This window comes from Antechinus flavipes, chromosome 3, assembly GCF_016432865.1.
Source record: "Antechinus flavipes isolate AdamAnt ecotype Samford, QLD, Australia chromosome 3, AdamAnt_v2, whole genome shotgun sequence".
In the NCBI taxonomy this organism is placed as follows: domain Eukaryota; kingdom Metazoa; phylum Chordata; class Mammalia; order Dasyuromorphia; family Dasyuridae; genus Antechinus; species Antechinus flavipes.
The window spans coordinates 494,732,578-494,759,635 of NC_067400.1; the positions used below are offsets into that span (position 1 = coordinate 494,732,578).

A 27,058-nucleotide genomic window follows, 5' to 3' on the forward strand; every position below is an offset into this window, starting at 1 on the left:
CATTTTAAAGATAAGAAAACTGAAACTTAGAGATTAATATCATACTAACCATCACACATATAATGAACATCTTGGACAGGAATGAAATCCTTATCTTCCTAATTCTGAGTCCCAGCCTTATCTATCTACTCTTTCCCACTGCCTCCAATGTGATTATTACTTGTATTCTCTAATACCTCCTTAAAACTGACACAAAAAAAAGTTTCAGACCATGAGAAACTATAGTTCTGCACCCAGTTACAAAGAAAATAAGTGCCCAGAAATATTAGAAAGCAGTGTCCCATGGATCACATTACCAAGTTAAATTGCATGGTTTAGCTCAGTTATAAACAGAAAGGTGTCAGGTAGTACCTCTCAATTCACACTTGGGAAAATCAGGCATCATTTCCTGAGGGGATAAACTTCAAAGAATGTTTCTATTTAACTCCAATCTTTTCAAAATTATTTTTATTTTATCAAATATTTCCTAATTACCTAAATAAAATTTAACAGTCTTTTAGACTTTTTAGAAAATTTTTGAATTCCAAATTCTCTCCTTTCTGCCTTTCCCCTCTCCTTGAGAAGGCAAGCACTTTGATTTCAATGATACATGTGAGATCATACCAAACACATTTCCACATTAGCCACATTGAAAATCAAAACCAAAACAAAATAATAAAAACAGCATTTAAAAAAGAAAGTTATAATATTTATTCAGAGTCCATCAGTTAGTTCATCCACTATCTCTGGAAGTTGATAGGACATTCATTATCATCCTGGATCATTGTCTTGATAAGAGTAGCAGTCTTTCACATTTTGTCATCCTTATAATATTTCTATAATTGAATACAGTTTTCTCCCGCTTCTGATCACTATATGAGTTCATACAAGTCTTCCCAAGTTTTTGTGAAACCATTCTCTTTGTCATTTCTTATAGCACTAAAGTATTACAGCACAATCATATACCACAATTTGCTCAGCCATTTCCCTATTGACAGATATTCCTCAATTCCAATTTCTTTGCCACCACAAAAAAAAAGAGCCACTTTTCTTTGATCTCTTGGTTGGATTAGTCCATAACTCTACCATAACTCAATTTGTCCATATCCCCTCCAGCATTTGTCATTTACATTTCTATCAGGTCACCAATCTGATAAATGTGAGGGGGCATCTCAGAGTTTTTTCGATTTACATTTCTCTAGTAGTGATTTAAAGTACTTTTCATGTGATTGTCATTAATTTTCATTTCTTCTGAAAATTTCCTGTTCAAATACTTTCATCATTTATCAGTTGGGGAATCACTTATATTTTTATACATTTGTCTCAATTCCATGTATATTTGAAAAATAAAGTCTTTATCAAAGAAATTTATTGCAAAAGATTTCACCAAGTTTATTGTGCAAAACCCTTTTAATTTCATGTAATCAAAACTATCTGTTACCAAAATCTCCTCCATCTGTTGTTTTTTCATAAACTCTTCTCTTTTTCATTGCTCTGGCAAGTACCTTTCTTCATGCTTCTCTAATTTACTTATGATATTAAACTTTAAATCTCAATAATTTAGCCATTTTGACCTTGATATTTTGTATCAGATTTTAGTTTGTGCTTGACTGTGGTCAAACTATTTTCAAATTTTCCCAGCAATTTTTGGTAAATGGTGAGCTCTTAGTGTAAAGGTTTTGATTTTTGAGTTCATCAAACACTAAATTACTATGGTCATTTATTTATATTTATTGTATACCCAATCTATTCACTAATCTAGCATCCTATTTTTTAGCCAGTATCAGATTGTTTTGAGGATTATCACTTTGTCATATACTTTGAAATTTTCAACTGCTAGACCACCTTCCTTATCATTTCCCCACACTGATTCCCTTGATATTTGACTTTTTGTTTTTTCAGAGTAATTATATTCTATGAAATAATTCTTTAGTAATTTGGCATGGCATTCAAGAAGTTAACTTAGGTAGAATCATCATTTTCGTATATTGGCTCAGCCTACCTGTGAAGAATTAATATTTCTCTCATTGCTTAGACCTGTCTTTCTTTGTGTGAAAAATGGTCCATGACTATATTTATATGATTCCTGGGTTTGTATTGGTAGATAGACTCCCAAATATTTTATTTTGACTGCAGTTATTTTAAATGGAATTTCTCTTCTTTCTTTTCCTGCTGTTTTGTTGGTAGTATATAAAAATGCTGATGATTTGTGTGATTTTATAGGCATAAAGCCTTGAGAATGAAATGTCAAATTACTCCAATATCTTTGCCAAGACAACCCTATGAATAGAATGATCCATAAGATCATGAAGAGTTAAATATAGATGAATGACTGAGCTCCTGTCCAAGAATAAAAATTTTATATTCTACAACTTTGCTAAATTTGATTGTTTCATCTTTTTTACAGTTGATTCTCGAGAGTTTTCTAAGCATATTAATATATCATCAGCAAAGAGTGATACTTTTTTTCTTCATTGCTTATTTTTATTTAATTTATTTATTTAATTGACCAATTTCCCTAATGAATATTGATGCAAAAATCTTAAATAAAATATTATCAAAGAGATTACAGAAAATCATGCCCAGGATAATAGACCAAGACCAAGTAGGATTTATACAAGAAATGCAGAGCTGGTTTAATATTAGGAAAACTATTAGCATAATTGCTATATCAATAACCAGATTAACAAAAATCATATGATTATCTCAATAGATGCAGAAAAAGCATTTGATAAAATCCAAAATCCATTCCTATTAAAAACAATTGAGAATATAGGAATAAATGGACTTATCCTTAAAATAGTCGGTAGTGTCCATTTAAAACCATCAGCAAGCATTATATATAATGGGGATAAACTAGAACTATTCCCAGTAAGATGAGGGTTGAAATAAGGTTGCCCACTATCACCATTACTATTCAATATTGTATTAGAAATGCTAGCTTTGGCAATGAGAAGAAAAAATAATTAAGGAATTAAAGTAGATAATGAGGAAACCAAATTATCACTCTTTGCAGATGATATGATGCTATACTTAGAGAATCCTAGAGGATCAATTAAAACATTATTAGAAGCAATCCAGAACTTTAGCAAAGTTGCAGGATACAAAATAAATCCACATAAATCATCAGCATTTTTATACATCATTAACAAAACCCAACAGCAACAGATATAAAGACAAATTCTATTTAAAATAATTGTCTTTAGGATAAAATATTTGGGGATCCATCTGCCAAGGGGGAATCAGGAATTACATGAGCAAAACTACAAAACAGTTTTCACACAAATAAAGTCAGATCTAAGCAATTGGAAAAATATCAAGTGCTCTTGGATAGGCCGAGCAAACATAATAAAGAAGGCAATACTACCTAAACTAATCTATTTAGTGCTATACCAATCAAACTCCGAAGATATTATTTTACTGTCCTAAAAAAAAATTCATCTGGAAGAACAAAAGGTCAAGAATTTCAAAGGAATTAACAAAAAGAAAAGCAAATGAAGGTGGCCTAGCTGTACCAGATCTAAAACTATATTACAAAGCAGGAGTCATCAAAATCACTTGGTACTGGCTAAGAAAAAGAGCCAGTTGATCAATGGAATAGGTTAAGTTCACAGTACAAAATAGTCAATGACTATAGCAATCTAGTATTTGACAAACCCAAAGACCCCAGCTTTGGGATAAGAATTCACTATTTGACAAAAACTTCTAGAAAAATTGGAAACTAGTATGGCAGAAACTAGACATTGATCCACACTTAACACCGTGTACCAAGATAAGGTCAAAATGGGTTCATGATCTGGACATAAAGGATGATATTGTAAACAAATTAAAAGAACATAGAATAGTTTACCTCTCAGATCTGTGGAGGAGGAAGGAATTTGCAATCAAAGAAGAACTAGGGATCATTATTGATCACAAAATAGATAATTTTGATTATATTAAGTTAAAAAGTTTTTGTACTAACAAAACTAATGTAGACCAGATTAGAAGGGAAGCAATAATCTGGGAAAATATTTTTACATCCAAAGGATCTTTTAAATGTTTCATTTCTAAAATAGAGAATTCACTCAAATTTATAATAGTTCAAGCCATTCTCCAATTGATAAATGGTCAAAGGATATGAATAGACAATTTTCAAATGAAGAAATTGAAACTATTTGTAGTCATATGAAAAGATGCTCTAAGTCATTATTTATCAGAGAAATGCAAATTAAGACAACTCTGAGATACCACTACCCACCTGTCAGATTGGCTAGAATGACAGGGAAAGATAATGCAGAATGTTGGAGGGGATGTGGGAAAACTGGGACACTGACACATTGTTGGTGGAACTGTGAATGGATCCAACCATTGTAGAGAGCAATCTGGAACTATGCTCAAAAAGTTATCAAACTGTGCATACCCTTTGATCCAGCAGTGTTTCTACTGGGATTATATCCCAAAGAAATCTTAAAGGAGGGAAAGAGACCCATATGTGCAAATATGTTTGCAGCAGCTTTTTTGTAGTGGCAAGAAACTGGAAACTGAGTGAATGCCCATCAACTGCAGAATGGCTGAATAAATTATGGTATATCAATGTTATGGAATATTATTGTTCTGTAAGAAATGACCAGCAGGGTGATTTCAGAGAGGACTGAAGAGACTTACATGAACTGATGTGAAGTGAAATGAGCAGAACCAGGAGATACATAGCAACACATACATCGACCAATTTTGATGGCCATGGCCCTCTTCAACAATGAGATGATTCAAACCAGTGCCACTTATTCAGTGATGAAGAGAGCCATCTATACCCAGAGGACTGTGGGAACTGAGTGTGGACCACACCATAGCATTCTCACTCTCTCTTTTGTTGTTTGCTTTCACTTTGTTTTCTTTCTCAGTTTTTTTCTTCCTTCTTAATCTGATTTTTCTTGTGCAGCAAGATAACTGTATAAATATGTATACATATATTGCATTTAACATATATTTTAACATATTTAATATGTATTGGACTACCTGCCAGCTAAGGGAAAAGATGGAGGGAAAGAGGGGACATTTTGGAACAAAAGGTTTTGCAAAAGTCAGTGTTAAATATTTACCCATGCAAATGTTTTGTAAATAAAAAGTTTTAATTAAAAAAAGATAATCAGTCAAACAAAACTTTAAAAAAAGAAAATGTAAAATGCCTCACTGACCTGCAAAATAGATCTAGGAGAGACAAAGAATTATTGGACTACCACAGAGCCCAGACAAGAAATCACCAAGGAAACCTGTCCTGCTATCCTAGAACCAAAGAGTAAAATAGCCATTAAAAGAATTCACTGTTCATCTTTTGAAAGAGATCCAAGGAATATTGTAGCTAAATTTCAGAATTATCAGTTCAAGGAGATAAAAGTGCAAGCAGCCAGAAAGAATTCAGATATCAAAGAGCCACAAGCAGGATTACCCAGGACCTCACAGCTTCCACTTTAAAGGACTGAAGGGCCTAGAATATAATATTCCTAATGCCAAAGGAGCTTGGACAGCAGCCAAAAAATCAACTACCCAGAAAATTTAAATATTATTTTACAGGGCGCAATGGATGTTTAATGAAATGAGGGATTTTCTCTTATTTTTGATGAAAAAGATCAGAGTTGAACATAAAATTTGATCTTCAAGTATAGAATTTAAAAGAAGCAAAAAAGGCAAAAGGGAGAAAAAAAAAGCTATGTTTCCTAAAGATTAAAATATTTGCATTCCTATATGGGAAGATATGTGTAACTCTTGAAAAGTGTATCTTTGTTAGGGTTTATACTTAAAGCATGTAGGTATAATTTGACTGTATTGTGAAGTTATTTTAAAAAAACAAATGGAAAAGGTATTATACAGGAAGAATGGAAAGGATAGGTAAAATGGACTAACTTACATCACATGAAGAGGCAAAAAAGACTTATTACCGTTGAGGTAAAGAAGGGAGAGGAATAAGCATTATTTGAACTTTAATCTCATTGGATTTGGCTCAAAGAGGGAATAACATATACATACATATATATATATATAGAAAATTTTCTCACCGAGACTTACATTTACATGGCTGAATAATTACTGATGCTGAGTAAAAATGAGCAGGACCAGGAGATCATTATATATTTCAACAACAATACTATATGATGATCAATTCTGATGGATGTGGCCATCTTCAACAGTGAGATGAACCAAATCACTTCCAATAGAGCAGTAATGAACTGAACCAGCTACACCCAGTAAAAGAACTCTGGGAGATGACTATGAACCACTACATAGAATTCCCAATCCCTCTATTTTTGTCCGCCTGCATTTTTGATTTCCTTCATAGGCTAACTGTACATTATTTCAAAGTCTGATTCTTTTTGTACATCAAAATAACTGTTTGGACATGTATACATATATTGTATTTAACTTATACTTCAACATATTTAACATGTATTGGTCAACCTGCCATCTGGGGGAAGAGGTGGGGGAAAGAAAGGGAAAAGTTGGAACAAAAGGTCTTGCAATTGTCAATGATGAAAAATTACCCATGTATATATCTTGTAAATAAAAAGCTATAATAAAAAAAAAGAAAATTTTGTCACTCTACAGAGAAGTTGGAGGAGAAAGGCTAATTGAGGAGAGGGCAGAAGTAGAAGAGGAAAGATATAAGAAAGGGAGCAGGGGCTGTAAAAGGGGAGGGCTATTTAAAAGAGGGGATGATCAGAAGCAAAACACTGATGAGGAGAGAAAGGGGGGAAAGAAAAAGAAAAGTATAACTTGGGAAAAAAAAGGATGGTGGGAAATAACAAAGTTAATAATTTTAATTGTGAATATAAATGGGTTGAACTCTCCTATAAAATGGAAGGGGATAGCAGACTGGATTAAAAACCAGAATCCTCTAATGTGTTGTTTACAAGAAACATGTGTGAAGAAGAGAAATACATGCAGAGTAAAGTTAAAAGGCTGGAACAGACTCTATTATGACAGCAGCTGAAGTAAAAAAAAAAAAAAAAAAAAAAAAAGCTGAGGTAGCAATCCTGATTTCAGATCAAGCAAAAGCAAAAACAAATCAATTAAAAGACACAAAGAAGGAAATTACATCTCTCTAAAGGGTACCAAAAATAATGAAACAATATCAATACTAAGCATATACTAAATGATATAGTATTCAAGTGCCTAGAGGATTACTTAAGAGAGTTGTAAGAAGAAATAAGACAAAATTATTCTAGTGGGGCATCTCAACTTCCCTCTATCAGAATTAGATAAATCAAATAACAAAATAAATAAGAAAGAAATTAAGGAAGTAGATAGGATTTTAGAAAAGTTAGGCATGATAGTTCTTTGGAGAAAACTAAATGGGGCCAGAGAGGAATATACTTTTTTCTTGCCAGCATATGGAACCTACACAAAAATTGAGCATGTATTAAGGCATAAAACTCTCAAAATCAAATGCAGAAAGGCGGAAATAATGTATCTTTTTCAGATCATGTTGCAATAAAAATTACCTGTAATAAAGGGCTGAGAAAAACATACCAAAAATTAATTGGAAACTAAATAATTTAATCCTACAGAATGAATAGGTGAAACAACAAACCATACAAACAATTGATAATTTCATCCAAGAGAATGACAAGAATGAGGTAATATACCAAAATTTATGGAATGCATCCACAGCAGGTTTTAAGGGAAATATATTTCTAGATGCATGTTTGAATAAAAAGAATATCAATAAATTGGGCATGCAAATACAAAAGTTAGAAACAAACATTAAAAACCCAATTAAATATCAAATTTGAAATTCTGATAATAAAAAAGATTAATAAAACTGAAAATAATAAAACTATTAAACTAATAAATAAAACTGAGTTGGTTTTATGAAAAAAATTAACAAAAAGACAAATTTTTAATTTAATTGGAAAAGGAAAGAAGAAAATCAAATTGTCAGTATCAAAAATGAAAAGGGTAAACCTACCACCGAGGAAATTAAAACAATAATTAGGAGATATTTTGCTCAACTGTATTTCAATAAATCTGGTAATCTAAGTGAAATGGATGAATACTTACAAAACTATAGATAGCCCCAATTCATAGAGGAGGAAATAAATTACTTAAATAGTTTCATCTGAGAAAAAGGAATTGAAGAAGCTATTAATGAACTCTCTAAGAAAAAGTCTCCAGGGACAAGTGAATTCTACTAAACATTTAAAGGAAAATTAATTTCAATACTGTGCAGACTATTTGGAAAAAGTGAAGTCCTACCAAATTCGTTTTATGACATATAGTGCTGATGCCTAAACCAGGTAAGGTCAAAATAGAACAAGAAAATTACAGATCAATTTCCCTAATGAATATTGATGGAAAAATCTTAAATAGAATATTAGCAAAGCGATTACAGCAAGTCATCCCCAGGATAATACACCACTATCAAGTAGGATTATACCATGAATGCAAGACTGGTTCAATATTAGGAAAACTGTGTAATTGACTATATCCAAAACACAAAACATATAGTTTAGATGCAGGAATATGCATGTAGATGCAGAAAAAGCACAAAAATCCAACACCCATTGCCATTAAAAAAACTAGAGAGCATAGAAATAAATGGACTTTTTTCTTAAAATGATGCATCTAAAACCCATCAGCAAGCATTATATGTAATAGGGGAAAAGATAGAAGCATTCTCAATAAGATCAGGGCTGAAATAAGGTTGCCTACCATTACTATTACTATTCAGTATTATATTAGAAATGCCAATTCTTGCAATAAAATAAGAAAAATAAGTTAAATGAATTAAAGTAATGAGGAAACAAAATTATTACTCTTTGCAGATATGATGGTATACTTGGAAAATCCTATAGAATCAACTAAAAATCTACTAGAAATGATAACAACTTTAGCAAAGTTTCAGGATATTGTTGGCCTTGTATATGTTACCAACAAAGTCCAGCAACAAGAGATAGAAAGAGAAATTCCATTTAAAATAACTATAGATAATATAAAATATTTGGGAGTCTATCTGTCAAGAAAAGGGCAATAACTATATAAGCACAATTAGAAAATACTTTTCACACAAAGTTAGAACTAAACAATTGGAGGAATATCAAATACTCATGGATAGGCTGAGCTAATATAATAACAATGACAATTTGGCCTAAATTGTTCTACTTATTTAGTGCCAAACTAGTCAAACTACCAAGAAATTACTTTATAGAAATAGAAAAAATAATAACAAAATTCATCTGGAAGAACAAAAGGTCAAGAATTTCAAAGGATTACTAGAAAAAAATTTAAGCGAAAGTGGTCTAGTTGTACCAGGCCAAAAACTATATTATAAAGCAATAGTCATCAAAAACATTTGGCTAAGAAATAGAGTAGCTGATCAATGGAATAGGTTAGGTTCATAAGACACAATAGTCATTAATTATAATAACCTCATACTTGATAAACCGCAAAACCCCAGCTTCTGAGATAAGAACTCTATTTGACAAAAATTGCTGGGAAAATTGAAAAACAGTGTGGCAGAACTAGGCATTGATCGACATCTAACACCCTATAACAAGATAAGCTCCAAATGAGTTCATAAAGAGGGATACTAGAAGTACATTAGAATTACAAAAGATAGTCTACCTCCCAGACCTATGAAGAAGGAAGGAATTTATGGCCAAAGAAGAATTAGAGTACATTATGAAATGAAAAATGGATGATTTTGATTCCACTAAATTAAAAAAGTTTTTATACATACAAAACCAATGCAGCCAAGATTAAAAAGGAAGCAGAAAACTGAAAAAAATTTTATATCCAAGGGTTCTGATAAAGACCTTATTTCTAATACATAGAGAGAAATTATTCTAATCTATAAGAATATAAGCCATTCTCCAATTGGCAAGTGGTAAAATGAGATAGACAGACAATTTTCAGAGGAATAAATTACAACCATTTCTTGTCATATGAAAAAATGCTCTAAAATCACTTTTAATTAGAGAAATGCAAATTAAGACAACTCTGAGGTATTACTACACACCTTTCAGGTTGACTAAGATGACAGGAAAAGATAATGGTGAATGTTGAAGGGGATGTGAGAAAACTGAAACACTAATACATTGCTGATGGAACTGTGAACAGATCCAACCATTCTGAAGAGCAATTACTCTGGGTACTGTGCCCAAAGGGCTATAAAATATGCATACCCTTTGATCCATCAGTGACTCCACTGTGTCTGTATCCCAAAGAGATTGTAAAAAAAAAAAAAAAAAAAAAAAAAAAAAAAAAAAGGAAAAAGCACCTGCATTTGCAAAAATGTTTGTAGCTGCTATTTTTGTAGTGATAAGAAACTGAAAAACAAATGGATGCCCATCAGTTAGGGAATGGCTGAATGATGTTATGGAATCTTATTATTTTTCAAGAAATGATCAGCAGGCTCATTAAAGAAAGGAGAAACTTACATGAGATGTTATGTGAAGTGCATAAAATCAAGAGAACATCATACAGATCAACAAGATCATGTGATGATCAGTTCTGCTGGATGTGGCTCTTTTCAACAATGAAGTGATGCAGGCTACTTCCAATGAATGGTTTTGTGATGGAAAAAGTCATCCAGAGAGAGAACTGTGGAAACTGAATGTGCAACACAACAGTTTTTTCACCATTTTTGTTGTTTGATTTTTTTTTCTTTCTCATTTTTTTCCTTTTTGATGTGATTTTTCTTGTGCATCATGGTTGTTGCAGCCATCTTGGGAGCTCAAAGCATATGAGCCCTTTGATTGTCATAGCCTAGCACATGATAAATGTGGAAATATGTATAGAAAAATTGTACACGTTTAACATAGATTGGATTACTTCTATTATGGTAAAGGGGTAGAAGGAAGGAGGGAGAAAACTTTGGAACACAAGGTTTTGCAAGGGTGAATGTTGAATACTATCTTTGCAAGTGTTTTGAAAATAAAGAGCTATTATTTTTAAAAGATTATTATCAAAGAGGGAACAGTCTAATTATATTTTGCCAGTCAGAATGATTGCTGATAAATAAGCAAAAGAAAAAATCTGGGTGTTTTGTTGGTTTTTTTAAAGTTAAAATTAGAGGAGAAAAGGAAGATTGAAGACAATGTAGGACCACTGCTTGATGACATAAAAAGAATGATCCACAGAAAGCAAAGCTACTGATGGCTTATTTCCTTGTGTTTTTTATTTCCCTCTAAAGAAAATAATTGAATGGAAAAATATCCAAAAAAATGGGTCAGCAAGAGACTGAATCTCAGGATAAGTAAGAAATCAATTACTTACATATAATCCCAGACTATTAGAAAAATTGCCTGATGGGATTAATGAGTGTCTTTTAATGATCTCTCAGAAAAAAAAAAAAAAAAAAAGGAAGCAATCCGGAAGAATTAGGAATTGTCAATGTCATAATGATTGTTTTAAAAGAGAATAGAGTTGACTATTTGAAGTATTGGCCAAATGAGTTAGACTTGAATTCCTGGCAAAAATCTAGAATATATGATTATAGGAATTGTTGGTATATACTTTAAAAGTAAATGCTAATCATTAAAAACTAAAATGGCTTGATCAAGAATAAGCCATGCAAATAACCCCATTTTCTTTCTTGATAGTTACTTGCTCATGTTAATGCTATGAAAATAGTATATCCATATTTCAGCTGAAACTTTTGAAAATCACTCAGGATACCTTTGTGACAAGATGGTGATATCAATGGAAAGACTATAGAGGCAGTTGATTTTTCTGCTGCAGTAGGTAGTAACATTATATAACTTAGTACTGTATGTCTTTAAGGGAACTAGATGACTATTTTGGTATATTCTTATAGAATTGATTCTTATCCAATAATGCATCAGAATAGATAATTTCTGGATCTCTTTTCTACTCTGAAGTTCTATGATCATGCTTTAATTCTTCTTCATTTACTTTGACCATGAGAAAATAAATTTGTATGGGTTCTGGTTTCTATTTTAGATAACATCCAGGTGATATAGGGGATAGGATGCTGTACTTGTATTTGATAAAACCTTAGTTCAAATTCTGCCTCAGACATTTATTCATTATATCTGTGTATGTGGGCAAGTCAATTAAATTCTGTTTCTTGCATTTTTCTAATCCTAATCTAATCTTTTGCATTTCCTAATAAAATAGGGGAAATAATAGCATTCACCTCCCAGAATTGTTGTAAGAATAAAATTCGATAATATTTGTAAAAGATTATGTAAATACTAGATATTATTACTGTGTGTAATATGGGGCAAATTTACCCAATAAACATCACAAGTTTAATGTTGTAAAGAATGTTATGGGGTTTTTTTGAATAGCCATTAATAGAGTATTTACATTTTTAATTTTAATTTTTCAATTAATTAACTTCATTTATCAGTATATTTTTTCCTTGCATGAAGAAGCCTATCTGTTTTTCACAAAGGAGATTATTCCAAATGTGTTATTACTGAGGAGAAAAATGGTCATTTAATTATTATTTTCACAACTCATTCAATGTCCAACATAATCTGTTCTTTGAAGAAATTTTTTTTGCATTTTTAACTTTCATCTGGAAGAATGAAATTTAGATTTCTTCCATGCACTAATTGATTTATTTTAAATTAACTTTTCCCCCAGATACCTTAATTGTATGTTAATTTGTCTCATTCCTTAATTTTCTGATTGCATTTCTATATTCCAATCTAATCCATTTAGAGTTGATTAGATTATTTTTCTCCTTTTCACTGATATTGTTAACACTATCCAGTTTTGCATGGCTATATTTGTTCTTCCAGCTCATTAATAAAAAGTCTAGCTAGGATTTTACTGGACATTTATTCACAGATGTTCAGAGTTTGTATGTTGCCTTCCCATAATTTCCTTTCTTCCCTCTCTTTCTATAAATTGCTCATAATATCCAAAACTTTTTGAAATATCTTCTATATTTATTAACTTTTAAGATTAAAGGAATTCAAGCCTCAAAAGCACATCTGTCTTATCCCTCTAAAAAGGCTTAATCTAATTCCTATTAAGCAATACTGCTGCAGAAGAGACTCATATCCATCCTTGAATGAAGCTGAATATACTTTTAAAAAAAGTTTTCAGGGATTGAGCTCATATACTCACTCTTTCAATAGCCTGTTCAATTCTTTATTGACATATAGCTACCTTAAATCTTTATTTCTAGGTTCCTACTACTAATCTTTCTATTTTTAATCAAAATGGAGGCCATTTGGAGACTATCCTCCACTTAACTCTTTTTTGATTGGGAGTGTGTGTGTGTGTGTGTGTGTGTATGTGTGTGTGTGTGTGTGTGTGTGTTCTATTTTAAAATATTTATTTAAAAAAATAAACAATAAAAAAACAGAAAAGGAATGCAAAACAAAACGAAACCAAAGAGAACATTGTCACATGCCAACTGAACATCAGGGAGGATTTAAAATATATAACAAATTACCAGATCAAGAAAGTTCCCCTCCCCCAAGCAAGCTATAGTTAAGAAAAATTAAAGGAAAATGTATTTACATATACATATGTACATCTATAAATACACACATGCACATATACACACATGTACCCCCCACATATATATCTTTCCTATCCATGTTGACTTTGCTTTAATTCTTCTTCACTTGTCTTGTTTTACTTAACCTCCCCCGCATCCAGAGAGCCTTCTTATATTTTCTTTCCCCACCCTTTGCTTCCCTTCTACCTATCCTCCCTGCCTTATTTCTTTATAGATTTTGAAAGGTACTAAATCAGGGATCTATGTAGTGTTGCCCATAGGAATTCAGAACTATCAGCCCTCCTCCCCCGGTAATGTCTTTGTGTCTATTCTTCTTCTGAACCTTATTTGCATAATTACTATTTTTACCTTAATTCTGCCAATCTTTGTTTTGAACTACCCTATTGTTAATATGAATTTTAAACATATAGAGTACATTTCCCAAGTTTAAAAAAACCATAAACCATTTGTCCATGTTGAATTCCTTGAAATTATTCTTTGATATTAATTCTTATACGTTAAATTTTCTATTAAGTTCAGGTTTGCTTTAATAGAAAGTCCTGAAAATCTGCAAGTTCATTGAATGTCCATTTTTCCTTGTTCAACATTATAAATATTTTTCCTGTATGTCATATTTTTGGTTGCACACCTAGTTCTTTTGATTGTTGGTAAATATAATTTCAGGACCTGTGGTCTTTTATTGTAGCTATGGATAACTCTTGTATTGCTATAATTGTAAATCCAGCATAAAATTGCTTTTTTTTGTTTGTTTCTTACAAATTTTTTTCTTTGATCTGGGGGTTTCAAAAATTTGGCAATAATATTCCTGCACGTTTTTCACAAAGTATCTAATTGAAGTAGCAAGTGGTGATTTTTTTCTATTTCTACTTTCCCCTCATGTTCTATCACTCCAGGTTAATTTTCTTAGATTATTTCCTGCATTATTTTGTCAAGGTTCTCTTTTTGGTCAAAACTTTCAGGCATTTTTATTATTCTTATCTTTTTTTCTTCTTGATCTGTTCTCAAGATGTGTCATTTTTCTTAAAAAATGTTTCACATTCTGCTCTGCTTTCTCATTCCTTATAATCTGTTTTGTTATTTCTTGGTCTTTCATAGCTTTTGCCTTACCCCTTACCCAATTTTAAATTGTTTTCATCTTTGAGACTCTATCACCTTTTGTAATTGATTACTTTTTTTTCATAATCTTCTTGTTTTTCTTAGATGGTTTTTATTTATCTATTTTAAGTTTTTCCTCAGTGTTTCTCATTTGATTTTTTAAAATTCTTCTTCGAGTTCTATAAATTCTCTCTGAACAGGGAGCCATTTCACATTACTCTTTGGAGTAGAAGCTTTTTTTTCCTTCTGATTCTTCCTCTAAAGATGAACCCTACTCTTCCTGTTTCCGTAGTAGATTTCTATGGTGTGGTTCTTTCTTCTTAGCCATTTCATTTTTTAAAAAACGAAGAGGTGTCAGTGTAAGCCCCTCTGATTGTGGGGTGGGGGGGAATGATGTCTCTAGCTTCCCTTCAGCTCTCCACTCTGACCAGGAACGCCACATCAAGAGCTCCACCCTCTTGCAAAGTGCCCACTGCCAGCAGGTCCTTGCTCTGTTGCTTTTATACTTATCAGATACTGGTTCCTTCTTGTCCAGAGCTGTGTTTCTGCAGCTGGGCCTAGCATTCCCAAACAGCTGATATTCACCTCAGTCGTCTTGGCCTCAGACCTGGACTCTACAAATAGTTTGGGAGGCCAAAAACTCTGTGGTTCTTGCTGAGACTCCAGACACACCCAACTTGCCTCAGAGCTCCCCACTTGGTGTTTCTGTGGAGCTATCCCAGAGGTGTTTGTACTTCATACAGGTTAATTGGGGCCTAGGATCTTTCTTCAGATTTTGTTGGGTATTACCTGGAAGACCCTTTGTTCTGCCCCAAATCATCTTGATTTTTCATTAGTCTGTTTGCCCTGAAGCACAAATGTGTTCTATTTGTGGGGGAAATCTGAAGAGCTTGAAATTTACCAACCTAATCTGCATCTTTCCAGAATACTCCCAATTAACTCTTTACCTCCTTCATTTATATGCTCTCGTTCATTTGTCCAAATAATAAGCATCTGTTTTGCCCATGTTCTTTATCTAAAATTTTGTAAAATTCTCAGGGAATATAAAAGAAATGGAAGTAACTTTAAAGCTTAGAATTAAAATAGAGAGATCAGGTTTATTTATCAAATCACTGAACACTTGTCATTCTGAAATTCTCTCTTCTAAGGAACTAAGACATGTTAAACAACTTTAATTTCATGAACCATGTAAAAAATGCTGTACTCTCTGTATTATAATGTTTTTGGTTTCTATCTTGAGAGATGTTGGGTTTTTTTTTCCGGTTCTCTAAATCTTTCATGATTAAGAAACTTCGAGTGAATTAAGTATGTAAGTGTTCTAATCGGTATCTTAGGTAGTAGAGTCTGTAGTTGGTAGTTTGGTCCAAGAAATCACATCCCATTACTGCTTTCCCACTGACAAAGTTTAGTCAATTGTTTGGAAAAAATTATTTCAGCCTAGTCTTTAAGCATATAACTAATGATTCATGATTCATTTATCACATCTTGCACATATATAACCCACAACAAATGTTTATTGAATTAATGACTGGGGATGAATTTGCCCCATTATTTTTTTCAGTTGTATAGCTTAAATAATTCATTTTATTTTATTTTTAATTTTCAAACACCTCTATATCTTTCTTATAAAAATTTAGGGACACTATTTTTCCTTTATATTGCGACAATGTCTTGTCTTCAGAATCCTGAATGCTATTATTTCAGGAGGTGTCATCTCAAACTTCACTCAACTGTTACCTCAACCAGGCCTTGGTTAAATTCTAAATTAGGTCTCAAGTACACATCTGTTCTTAGATTCTTCATTAAATTAGCTGAAAATATAAATGTTAGCAATATGCTGCCAATAGACTCTAAGCAACCTGAATATTTCTATCAAAACTAAGTCAGAATGGAGACAGCTAAGACCTAGAAATTAGACTAACCCTTCAGGGCAAAACATTAGGACAGAATAGCATTAGCCAAGTGTAGCAGAAAAGTAGCAGAATTAAGCCATAATAACCTCAAGATAAAAAGGAAGGAAGGAAAAGAAAACATTATATTCCAGACACTATGCTAAGTCCTTTATGATATATTTGATCCTTACTACAATAAATCTCATTTTGAGCATAATAATTTAAATTGATGAAACAAATCAAGCAAATAAAGGTTAATTGACTTCTTCAGAGTTACCCAACTAGTAAATTTCTGAGGCCAGATTTGAAATCAGATCTTACTGCTGTCAGGACCAGGACTAACCACTGTGTCCTTTGGTTCTGTGCCATGTTCTTAGCTCTGTTTGGCAAGCCTATGTCTATTAAAGCTAACCAGAAAGGCCAAGATGAAATGACCAAGCCAAGGAAATTGATGCCAGATTTATGACCAAAACCTCCAAGAATAACTGGACTACATACAAGTGAGAGAACCAAAGAAAGAACTTGAGCATGGTGATGAGAAGAAAAAAAGGAAAGAAAGGAGAATAAAAGGAAGACCCAGGTTTGTTTTCATAAATAACAAGAGAAGAGTCCAGGAACCAGGGCACAAGGTCATCACAAGCCCTGCAATGTGTGACTGAATGCTAAAGAACTCAGCTATAGAACTGGCTGCATACTTTGCTTGCCAAGGGGCTAGACTGGAAGCAGCAGCTGGGGGCTAACTGGGTCTGGCAATGAGAGCTGGACAATGTAGAAGCAGAATGCTGGCCACGTCTTAGAGGCTTCATCCAAAATGTATATGGTCCAGATGCCCGAGATGAACATTGTTCCTAATGTTCATGATTACAACCACCTTCACAGATGCTCTCTTTTTTGTTTGTTTATTCACCGCTAAACAATTTGAGCTAGGCAATAATAACATGTTCTGATGGGGCTTTTTGTGCAATTTAAAGTGCTTGCCTTGCTACATGTTTGTGGAGCAGGTAGTACAAGATTTTATTCTGGAGAGATGGCTTAATGAAGTGAAAATAGAGCTAGATCTAGAGGTAAGAAAAAGTTGGGCTCAAATACTGCTTCTGACACATCCTAGTCATGGAATCATCTGCCTCTCTAAGCCTCAGTAAAAAAGTAATAGAACTTTCCTCACAAGATTGTTGGAAGACAACAAACTCTTAAACATTACAGAAATGGTAATGACTATTATTTCCATTTTCTATATGAGGAAATTTAGACTTGTGCATGATCTCATAGCCAGTAAAAGTGATAGTTGGAACTTAAACATGGAGCTCAGCATTGGTTCTCCTATATAAGATTGCTTTTAAAGGCAAATCACATGAAAATTTCTTTAATTTTCAGTTTAATTTGTGACCTCATTTGCGTTTTTCTTGTTGTTTCTTGGTAAAGATACTGAAGTGATTTGCCATTTCCTTCTCTAGTTTATTTTAGGGATGAGGGAACTAAGGCAAGCAGGGTTAAGTGACTTGCCCAGGGTTACACAGCTAGTATCTGAAGCCAGATGTGATTTTAGGAACATGAGTCTTCTTGACTCTTAACCTGTCATCTATTCATTGTATCACCTAGTTGTCCTGGTAATTTCTAGATTTCTTTAATTTTAATATTGGATGCTGATCAATTCAACACATGTTTATCTCACTCTCTTATAACTACTTTCCCATAATATGCCTCCTGAAATGGTTTCATATCATAAGGAATTATCTTTAATTAGGAAGGTCTGCTGATTTGTATGTTTTCACATTGAAAACAAAAAGGCTCTTGCCTGGTTTTTGACAAGTGATGATTTTTTAAAGTCTTTCTAATTTGATGAATTAACTCGTTCATCTTTTAAAGATCAATTTTTGTATGAGTTCAATTTCTTGGCCATTTGCAATTATTATGAAATTAATTTACCTCTAGGCTTTCATGATGCATTTTAAAAGGATTTTTTATCTAATTCTCCAGCAAGTTATAATGAAGCTAGAACATTTCTATTGGGTTTTTCCTTTTGCATTGCCTTGACCACTTGATTCATTTTCTTTTTTTCAGAGTGAAACTAAAACTGAAATAGAAAACAGCAAGCTTCCATTATGTGAGGCGACAGCAGGTAACTTCATGCCATTTGGCTCATTAAGTTTTGTTAAGTGATAGATCTAGGAGAACTCTCAAAGGCAGTAAATACATGCTGTCCCAAAAGTCTTAAGCTTTGATAACATAAAACTGTGGTAAGACTTTGGAATAATTTGTACTAGCAAAATTATTGTCTTAAAGTAAATACAGAACTGTTTTGAAAGCTAAGAACACTTGGGTTTAAGCCCTACAACATACTATGTGACCTTGGACCCATTGTGGAAGCTCTCTTCATTCACTCTAGGCAACTATCTAAGACTGAGTTTCAGAGAAGGTGCCAACCAAAATTAGTAGAATTCACTTGGCAATTCCCTATATAAATGAAATCACAGGTCAATTTCCTAGCTCTTTTTAGTTTTCAACATGCTTTCATCACAATTTCATTTAAATCCCACTCTCAACATTTCTGTAAGGTAATATGTATACACACACACACACACACACACACACACACACACACACACACACATTTTCTAGATGAGAAACCTGAGGTATAAAGTTAGATATTTTGTCCAGTTACATAGTAAATGGCAGTGATGGGATTGTTACATACAGTCTGTTGCCAACCTCTCTTTTATTCACTCAACACATAGAGACGTAACCAAATTACAACCTAAAACAAAATTGTCTGTTTGATTGTCAGGGATTACAAAGAGATGAACCGCCTAGAAACGGGAAGATACAATTAAGCACCTTTTATTGTCAGGCCCTTTAAAAAGTATGGTAGCAGCATAGTTAAGAGAGGTTCTCTCTGTTAACCTTAAAACAGGAACAGAATATCATCACGTCCTAGGAAGGATATGTTTATTGTCTTTCTAATATCCATTTTATCTGATAAAAGGAACTGATCATCATGAAATAAATTTGATCCTGCAGCTATACTTTGTCCTCTTTTGCTCTATAACCTATTTTTCAGGAGAAAAAGGGAATCTTAGCCTTTGAGTTGGAAGGAATCTTAGAATTCATCTTAACTAAATACCCACTTGTAGTTGGAATATTTTCAACAATACTTCAATCAAAGATCAACCAGCCTTGCGTTGTCTTTTATGGTGATCTGAACACTATCCTTTCCTTACAATAATTTAAGAACATATTAGCCTTTTAATAGCCACATGAGATTTGTATTTGGCGTCATAGTTCTGGAACTGGAATGTGCAAAGAATTTATTTGGTCTAACCTTTTTGTTGCACTTGTGGCTGTTACTGCTGCTGTTGCTGTTTACACCTGAGGAGACTGAAACTAAGAAGGATTAAATGACTTACCCAGGAACAAAGTTATTTAGTGTATGAGACTAGAATTAAGACCACATTTTCCTGATTCTTAAGTCAGATGCTTTACACATAATGCAATGTCCCCTCTCAAGATTTCCTGTTTTGCCAATGTCACTGAAGTGGGATTTTATCTTAAATTCTCTGATTCCAGAGCAAGTGCTTTCTCCAAATCACTTTTCTAGCATATGGGCATTTAAAGCAGGGCTAGACTATTGGACTTAAAGGTAGAAAGACTGGGGACGAATTTTGATTCAGTCAATTACTAGCTATAAGATCTAACAGTAGCATACTTAAGGAGAGTTCTTTCACTTGCAAAATTAAAATGAAAAAGGGCTGAATGTGATGACCCTTCCAGACCTAAATTTGTCATACCATGAAAGCTTTCAGCTCATTTCCACACTTCTTACTGCCAAACCAGGCCTTTCACACTTAGGGTTTATGGCATTTTTTTAAACCTTTTATTATAAAAGCAAATCAACTAAGAGTCTTACTATATAGTAGAAGAGACTGCCTCCATGATATAGAAATGATACAGAAAGAGTGTCCTGTTTATCACAGTATAGTAATAATTGATCTTGTTACCTCTTTTACCTGATGAATATACAATGTAACATCTTACTTTTCTATGACTCCTTGACCATTTCTTTCTTTTAAACTAAAAATTTTGTCTATTTTTCTCAGTTTACGTATACTTCCCTTGACAAAACAACTACATATATTTGGAGTACAGACAATAAGTTGGTCATATAACAGTTCTTTTCATGGACAATAGTAATGAAAGCTAAATGCCTTTGAAGAATATAAAAATGTTCTTCAGTAGAATCAGTTTGAATTACCTTGTTCATCTCTGCATCTTCCTCAAACCCTTTTTTATGACCCCAAAACAGCTGAGAAATCCATTTTTTAAGTTTGAGTAAGAGATAGAACAGGGACTTTGGACTTGGTACCAGGTTGAAGGGAACAGGAAGTGTTCGTCCCTCTTCAAAGTAGGAAAACCAAAGTTTAGCCCTTGCAAACTTCCATTCCACATCAGCATCATCCTGTAAAACACAATGTAGTTTTGCAAGGGAATTTACTCACACAATCATTAAGATACTTCTACCAATAATTTACATATGGACTATCACTTGCAACCACTTGCAAAATAAACAAAATGGGAGAAGTCATTTCTTGCTTTCTTAAAATACATAAGAAAAATCATTTTATATTTCTAAAGCATTTGTATGATTACATATTAGTTTTTAGCCTTTCATTTTTGTAAACACAAAAAGAGCATTTTTTACTGGAACACATGAACAATATTGGAAAAATACTACGTCATCTTTAAGATGTTAAGTGTTAGAGGGAAGACCTTTAGTTTCTACCTGTTAATCATGGTATCTTACATAAAATATATGGCCTACCATCATGACATATCATTTTAAAAGAATTAAAGAATTCCAAAATTAGACTTCCAGTACAAAAATAAACACTATAATGTTTTGTGGTAACAAAATAGCTATGCAATCATAGGCAGTTACAGTATTTAAATAATATATCCTCCCTTTTTTTTGCCTCCATATTCAAACTTTTGCTAACTCCTGTACAGTCTGACTGTAATATTTCTTTCATCCATCATATCCTGAATAGACTATTGAAGTAACCTTTTCAGAAAATTTGGTTCCTTTACTCAAATATATCTAATATAGCACTGTCACGTTATTTTACTAAATACACATCTCTGATCATATTATTCCACTACTGAAAAACCTTAATGGCTCCATTATTCCTATTGAATAATGACTAAACTCATTATCTTAACATTCAAAGCCATCTACAATTTGCCTCCAAACTACCTTTGAAGCACTGCCTCCCATTATTTCCTTTCTCACATTCTCTAATTTTGCTAAATGGAACTCTTTGCTATTGCCTGAATTTCCCCATCTTTCATGACTCCCCTTTGTATGTGAGATGCAATAACCACCATCTACCTGTTGGGATACTAATTACTCTTTAAGACCCAATGAAACTGCCACCTTCATAATTTTTCTTCATTCTGCAACTCTTGATAATATTTTATTTTTATTTATATTATAAAAATTTGAGTTAATGTCTTCTCCCACTAGATTGTTAGTTCCTTGAGAACTGGAACTATTTGTCATACTTATCTTTGTATCGCTCTCCACAAGAAAACCCAGTGCTCTGCTGATAGGTGCTTATTAAATGTTTGTTGAACCAAATTTAATTAAACAACAGAAATGAGGCAAAGCATATCTATCTTCTTTAACTCTTCCTTCCCCACTCTCTTATTTTGCATAGCTGTTAATCAAATAGGGTTCATGGTTCTAATCAGTCAAAAGTATCAAATAATTAAATAAACCCAAAGGAGAAATTATATTATTTTTACCTTTTTTTGATTGATGATTCAGTAAAGATTTTTTTTAAATCAAAGTGATTAGTATATTTAAACACCAGTTTAATTAAAAGGAAATAGGGTCTTCTAGTGATGATTTTACCTCAATTTCCTGGAATGAGTTATTGATCATTGCTATGAGCATATTTAGCAAAACAATGACCATGGTCACATTATAGACTCCATAAAGAACATAACCAGTATTCTCAATGAATTTGTGGTTAGAGTTTATGACAACGGATTTCACTTCAGAGAGTCCAAATATAGCCCAGAACAATGTCTTAAAGCTTTCTTCAACTCTGAAAAAGAAGTAAAAATAAAAATCACTATAGACAATAATGACATTCAAGATATCAAATCATATAGACAATAATGACATTCAAGCTATCACAAGCAGTTACTAACAGTTGTCCATTGATAACAGTTGAATGATATGAGTGCATGCCTTTAATTCTATACAACAAACATTGAAGTCCTTTTTATTGCCAGACCCTATTATAGGTCTTGAGCAAATGCAATCTACTATGACATCAAGGAGCTTACATTCCACTGGAGAAATACAGCATGTACATGGAGAAATAAATATAAATTCTATTTGAAATAATGTCAAAGAGAGAGCACTCTCAACTGGGGATGGGAATTACGGGGAAAAAAAGACAACTTATTGTGGGAGGCAGTACCTGAGCTGTGCTTTGAACAATTTAGAAATTTGATTTGGCAGAGTTACAGAGTGAGTGCAATTCAGACATGGAGAAATCATCTATGCAAAGTTGGGACAGAATGAGATGTTAATAATCAATTCAATTGAAAAAGAGAGTGTATAAAACACAGAGTAATATGGAATAAGATTGGAAAAGTAAGTGGAAGCCATAATGTGGATGGCTTTAAATGCCAGTTTGAGGGTTTTGTATTTTGTATTGTAAACAGGAAGGCAGTGGAGATTCATTGGCTTTGTGGAACCATGTTTTCATCTTTGTACCCATTGGATAATTTTGTACATAGTGGGTACTTGAAAACATATTGTTGAAATAGTTATAATATCTGCACTTGAATCCTGGCTTCCTTAACTTATTAGCAGAGTGATCTTGGGCAAGTCACTTTCTGGGCTTTAAATTTTGCATAAATGATCTCCAAAGTCTCTTCAAATTTTAAATCCCAGGATCTCATCTTTTTCCAGAAATGCATTGCTCCTTGGCAGTGTCCTTAGGAGAGATTTAACTTAAAAAAAATTTGGTACTATTTCATAATCACAAATATTAACATTTTGATAATATCTGTTCAATAAAGTTATACTAGAATAAGAATTCTTAATTTTGTGTCTTCAATACACTTACCAATCTAGTGAAGCCTATGAACCTTTCTCAGTTATTGTTAAATTAACAAAGTAATACTAAATTTTAGTTAGAGATTTGTGAAAATAAAAGAATAATTTCTTTCCACAAGTTTATAGCTCCCCTGAAATCTACCCAAAGAACTCTTAGGGGTCCTATGAAATCCAAGTAAAGAATGCTGCACTGAACAATGACATTTCTAAAAGTTTGGGGTACTCACATACAATCACCTCAAGCAGAATTGATGATAAGAAAAATATCAGAGAAGATTAATGAAGTCCCTGAGCTGTGTTTGAGGATTGCAATGCTTTGGCTATAATTAATAATTAAAGTTAATTTTATCTATATTAATTCATCTAGTTACCATAGGAAATTTTTTCCTAACAACGAAATATTTAGTTTTTACTTTTTGGTTTTCATTGTTAAATCTGACATGAAATTTAAATAATTCATTAAAATAATTTATTTTAACCATTACTACAATTATTTTATTCTTTCATTAAAGTTTTTCCAATGTTTCATTATGGTATGAATGCTCTTAGAAGCAATGCCAAATGCCTACTAACCAGGAAGGATTTTGAATTTAAGTCTCCTGTTGGACTGTATGCCTCTCACCAAAAACCAGGTTTTCTATTCTGAATTGGGCTCAGATTTAAATTTATTTATTTGTTTTTGATATAACAACCATGAATATCATTTACTATAGCAAGGGAGGACTATTGCCCACATCAATAGAGAAGTCATCAACTATAATAGAATCATCAATATTTAAGTGTGTTACTTTTATGAGGTACAAATACTCTTTTACTCCCTACATACTAGTGGATTATCTCAGTGAGGAACAGAATTATTAACTCTACAAACTCCCAAATGAGAAGATCATTTGCTTTTATTCTATGTATCAATTTAAAATTAGAGTATGTGAGAGATGGAAGAGACTTCAAAGATTATCTTATCCAAACCTCTCTTTCCACAGCTGAAGAAACAGGAAAGTAGAGAAGTTGGTTTTGTCAATCTTTTTATCACTATATATTTCACTGGCTAATTGTACAAATAATTATTAAAATATATCTTTAAATTAGGATCACAGGATCAAAGACTTAAAGATTGAAAGAATCTTAGAAATCTTTAAGAACAAATCATTCATTTTAGAGATGAAGAAACTAATACCAGAGAATTGTGCAGGATCACATATAACTATTAAGTATCTGAGGTAGATCCTTCTAAGTTTAATTCTCTATTACACCATACAATGAAACAAACAGACCAAAAAAACAAAAAACAAGCAAAAAAATCCCACAGTCCTGTAGTACTTACGTTGTGAAAGCTTCATTTTGCTTTGCTCCATAGTAATAGGAGTAGAGGTTAAACATCCCTATCATGAAAGCCACAAATACCATGATGAATATAACCATGAATTTGAAGATGTCTTTTACGGTTCTTCCCAAGGATATTTGTAGAGGCCCAAAGCTTTCATTAGCTGGTAAGATGTAGGCAATTCTAGAGAAACTTAAAACTACAGCAATGGCATATAGGCCTTCAGATATGATTTGAGGATCAGATGGGTCCCATTTTATCCTGGCTAGGAAAAGAACAATAGATTTGATGAATGTATTGAAGTTGTTTAAATGAGCCTAGACCGTCTCTTTTCCTCTTTGAGATGTTGGGGGGGCGGGGAAGGGAGGGAGAAAGAGGGAGAAAGAGAGAGAGAGAAAGAGGGGGGAGAGGGAGGGAGGGAGGTTACAGACACATGTAGCAGAATCCTACCTCATTTTAATTTTGGATCAAGGTCCAACCTCCAAGGGAAGAAATGAGGGAGGAGTGATATCTAATGGTTCAAATGGATAATGTTTTACACAGTGAATTTATTGCCTCATGCTACCCAATTTCTTATCTCCTCTGCTGTGAATAATAATAATAGTATAATTTCTATATTGCTATATTCTTTGCAAAATATTTTCTTCACAATAAATTTGTGATTTAGGTAGTTCAAGTGTCATTATCATCATTTCACAGATGGGAAAACTTGGGCCACATGTGGTTAAGTGACTTGGTGAAGGCTACAGTTAGTAAATGTCAGAGCCAGTAATCCTAGAACTGGAAGTTACATTAAAATTCATTTAATTCAACTTCTATCAGAAACATGTACTCCCTCTACAATATCCCCAATGAGAAGTCATTCAGCATTCACTGGAAGACAAGCATCAAGGCATTCATCTGTATATGAAACAATTCATTCTATTATGTGTCAGCTCTAATTAGTAGGAAACTCTCTTCATTTGAGGCACAATTCTATTTCCTTTGACTTATGACCATTAATTCTAATTTTACATTCTGGGGCCAAATAGAATATAAATATTATTTTTTTCATATAACAATACTTCAAATACTTGAAGATCACAATCAAGTGTTCCTTTCATCAAAGTAAACATCCCTAGTTCCTTCAATATAATCTCATGTATTGTGATTTTTAGTTTCCTCTTTATTATCATTATCATCGTGAATGAAGAGGTTGTAATAGATGGCCCAATCACAGAGAGTCCAATTCCAGCTTTAAATCTATGAGCCTGTGTTCCCATCATTCTGGCCACCCTTCTTCACACCATTCATTTTTCATTGTTTTTCTCCAAAAAATTTGATGCTCTGAACTAAACATGTCATTCCCTATGGTCTGATTAGAGCAGATTATATAAGGGCCATGCACATGTGAGGCACCATACTTTTAATCAGGAAGACTAAGATCATATTAACTTTTTGATTGTCATCTCACATCTTTGCATCATATTAATGTTGCAGTCCATGAAAAGTGATAACTTTTTTGAAAAATTAATGGATATTTAGCCTTTTCTTTTTCTTTTACCTTGACAATATATTTTTGGGAGGAGTCAGTTTAGGACTTTACATGTGTTTCTATTAAACTTTATTTTATTAGTTTTACTCCATCATTCCAACCTTGTGAGATATTTGGATCTTGATTGTGTCATCTACTTTATTGACTTTTCTCATCTTTTTGTCAGCTTGATAAGCATTCTCGCAACATGTTTTTTTTTTTTGTTTGTTTTTTTTGTTTTTTTTTGTTTGTTTGTTTATTTTTTTAGCTAAGTAATGGATAAAAAGTCTCTGTAGCTTACTTTATAAATATGTCTGTCTAGGTTGACAATAATCTAGGTGTCTGGCCTTGTTAAGAGCAATACATCTTGCTACATTCTGTTTTAGTTCTTTTTGATTTCTCAGCATTTTCTTTTCAATCAAGAGCCCAATTCACTTCCTACTTAGTTCTTCCTGACTTAAAGCCTGTCTTGACTGTCTACACCCTATTGTGTCCAGATTTAATAATGACATGGAAAGGATGAACAATATGTTAGGACAACCTATCCTTGAATTCCAGAAAGGTTTTTCTTTATAGTACCTATAAAGCTATTCTATAACAATTAACACCTCTTTTAATAGGCACAATATAACTGTAATAATTATTG

At 32.7% G+C, this 27,058-nt stretch overlaps 1 protein-coding gene across 1 annotated transcript in view; it reads right to left on the reverse strand.

Annotated features, from left to right (window-relative positions):
- The window catches only part of TRPC6 (transient receptor potential cation channel subfamily C member 6), a 152,327-nt gene that overhangs the window by 14,432 nt on the left and 110,837 nt on the right, over positions 1 to 27,058 (reverse strand). The window contains exons 7-9 of the mRNA XM_051986853.1: positions 24,900 to 25,164; positions 22,355 to 22,550; positions 20,696 to 20,899 (exon numbers count right to left, since the gene is read on the reverse strand). Of these exons, the coding sequence (XP_051842813.1) occupies positions 20,696 to 20,899; positions 22,355 to 22,550; positions 24,900 to 25,164 (665 nt within the window). The remainder of the gene's footprint in view (positions 1 to 20,695; positions 20,900 to 22,354; positions 22,551 to 24,899; positions 25,165 to 27,058) is intronic.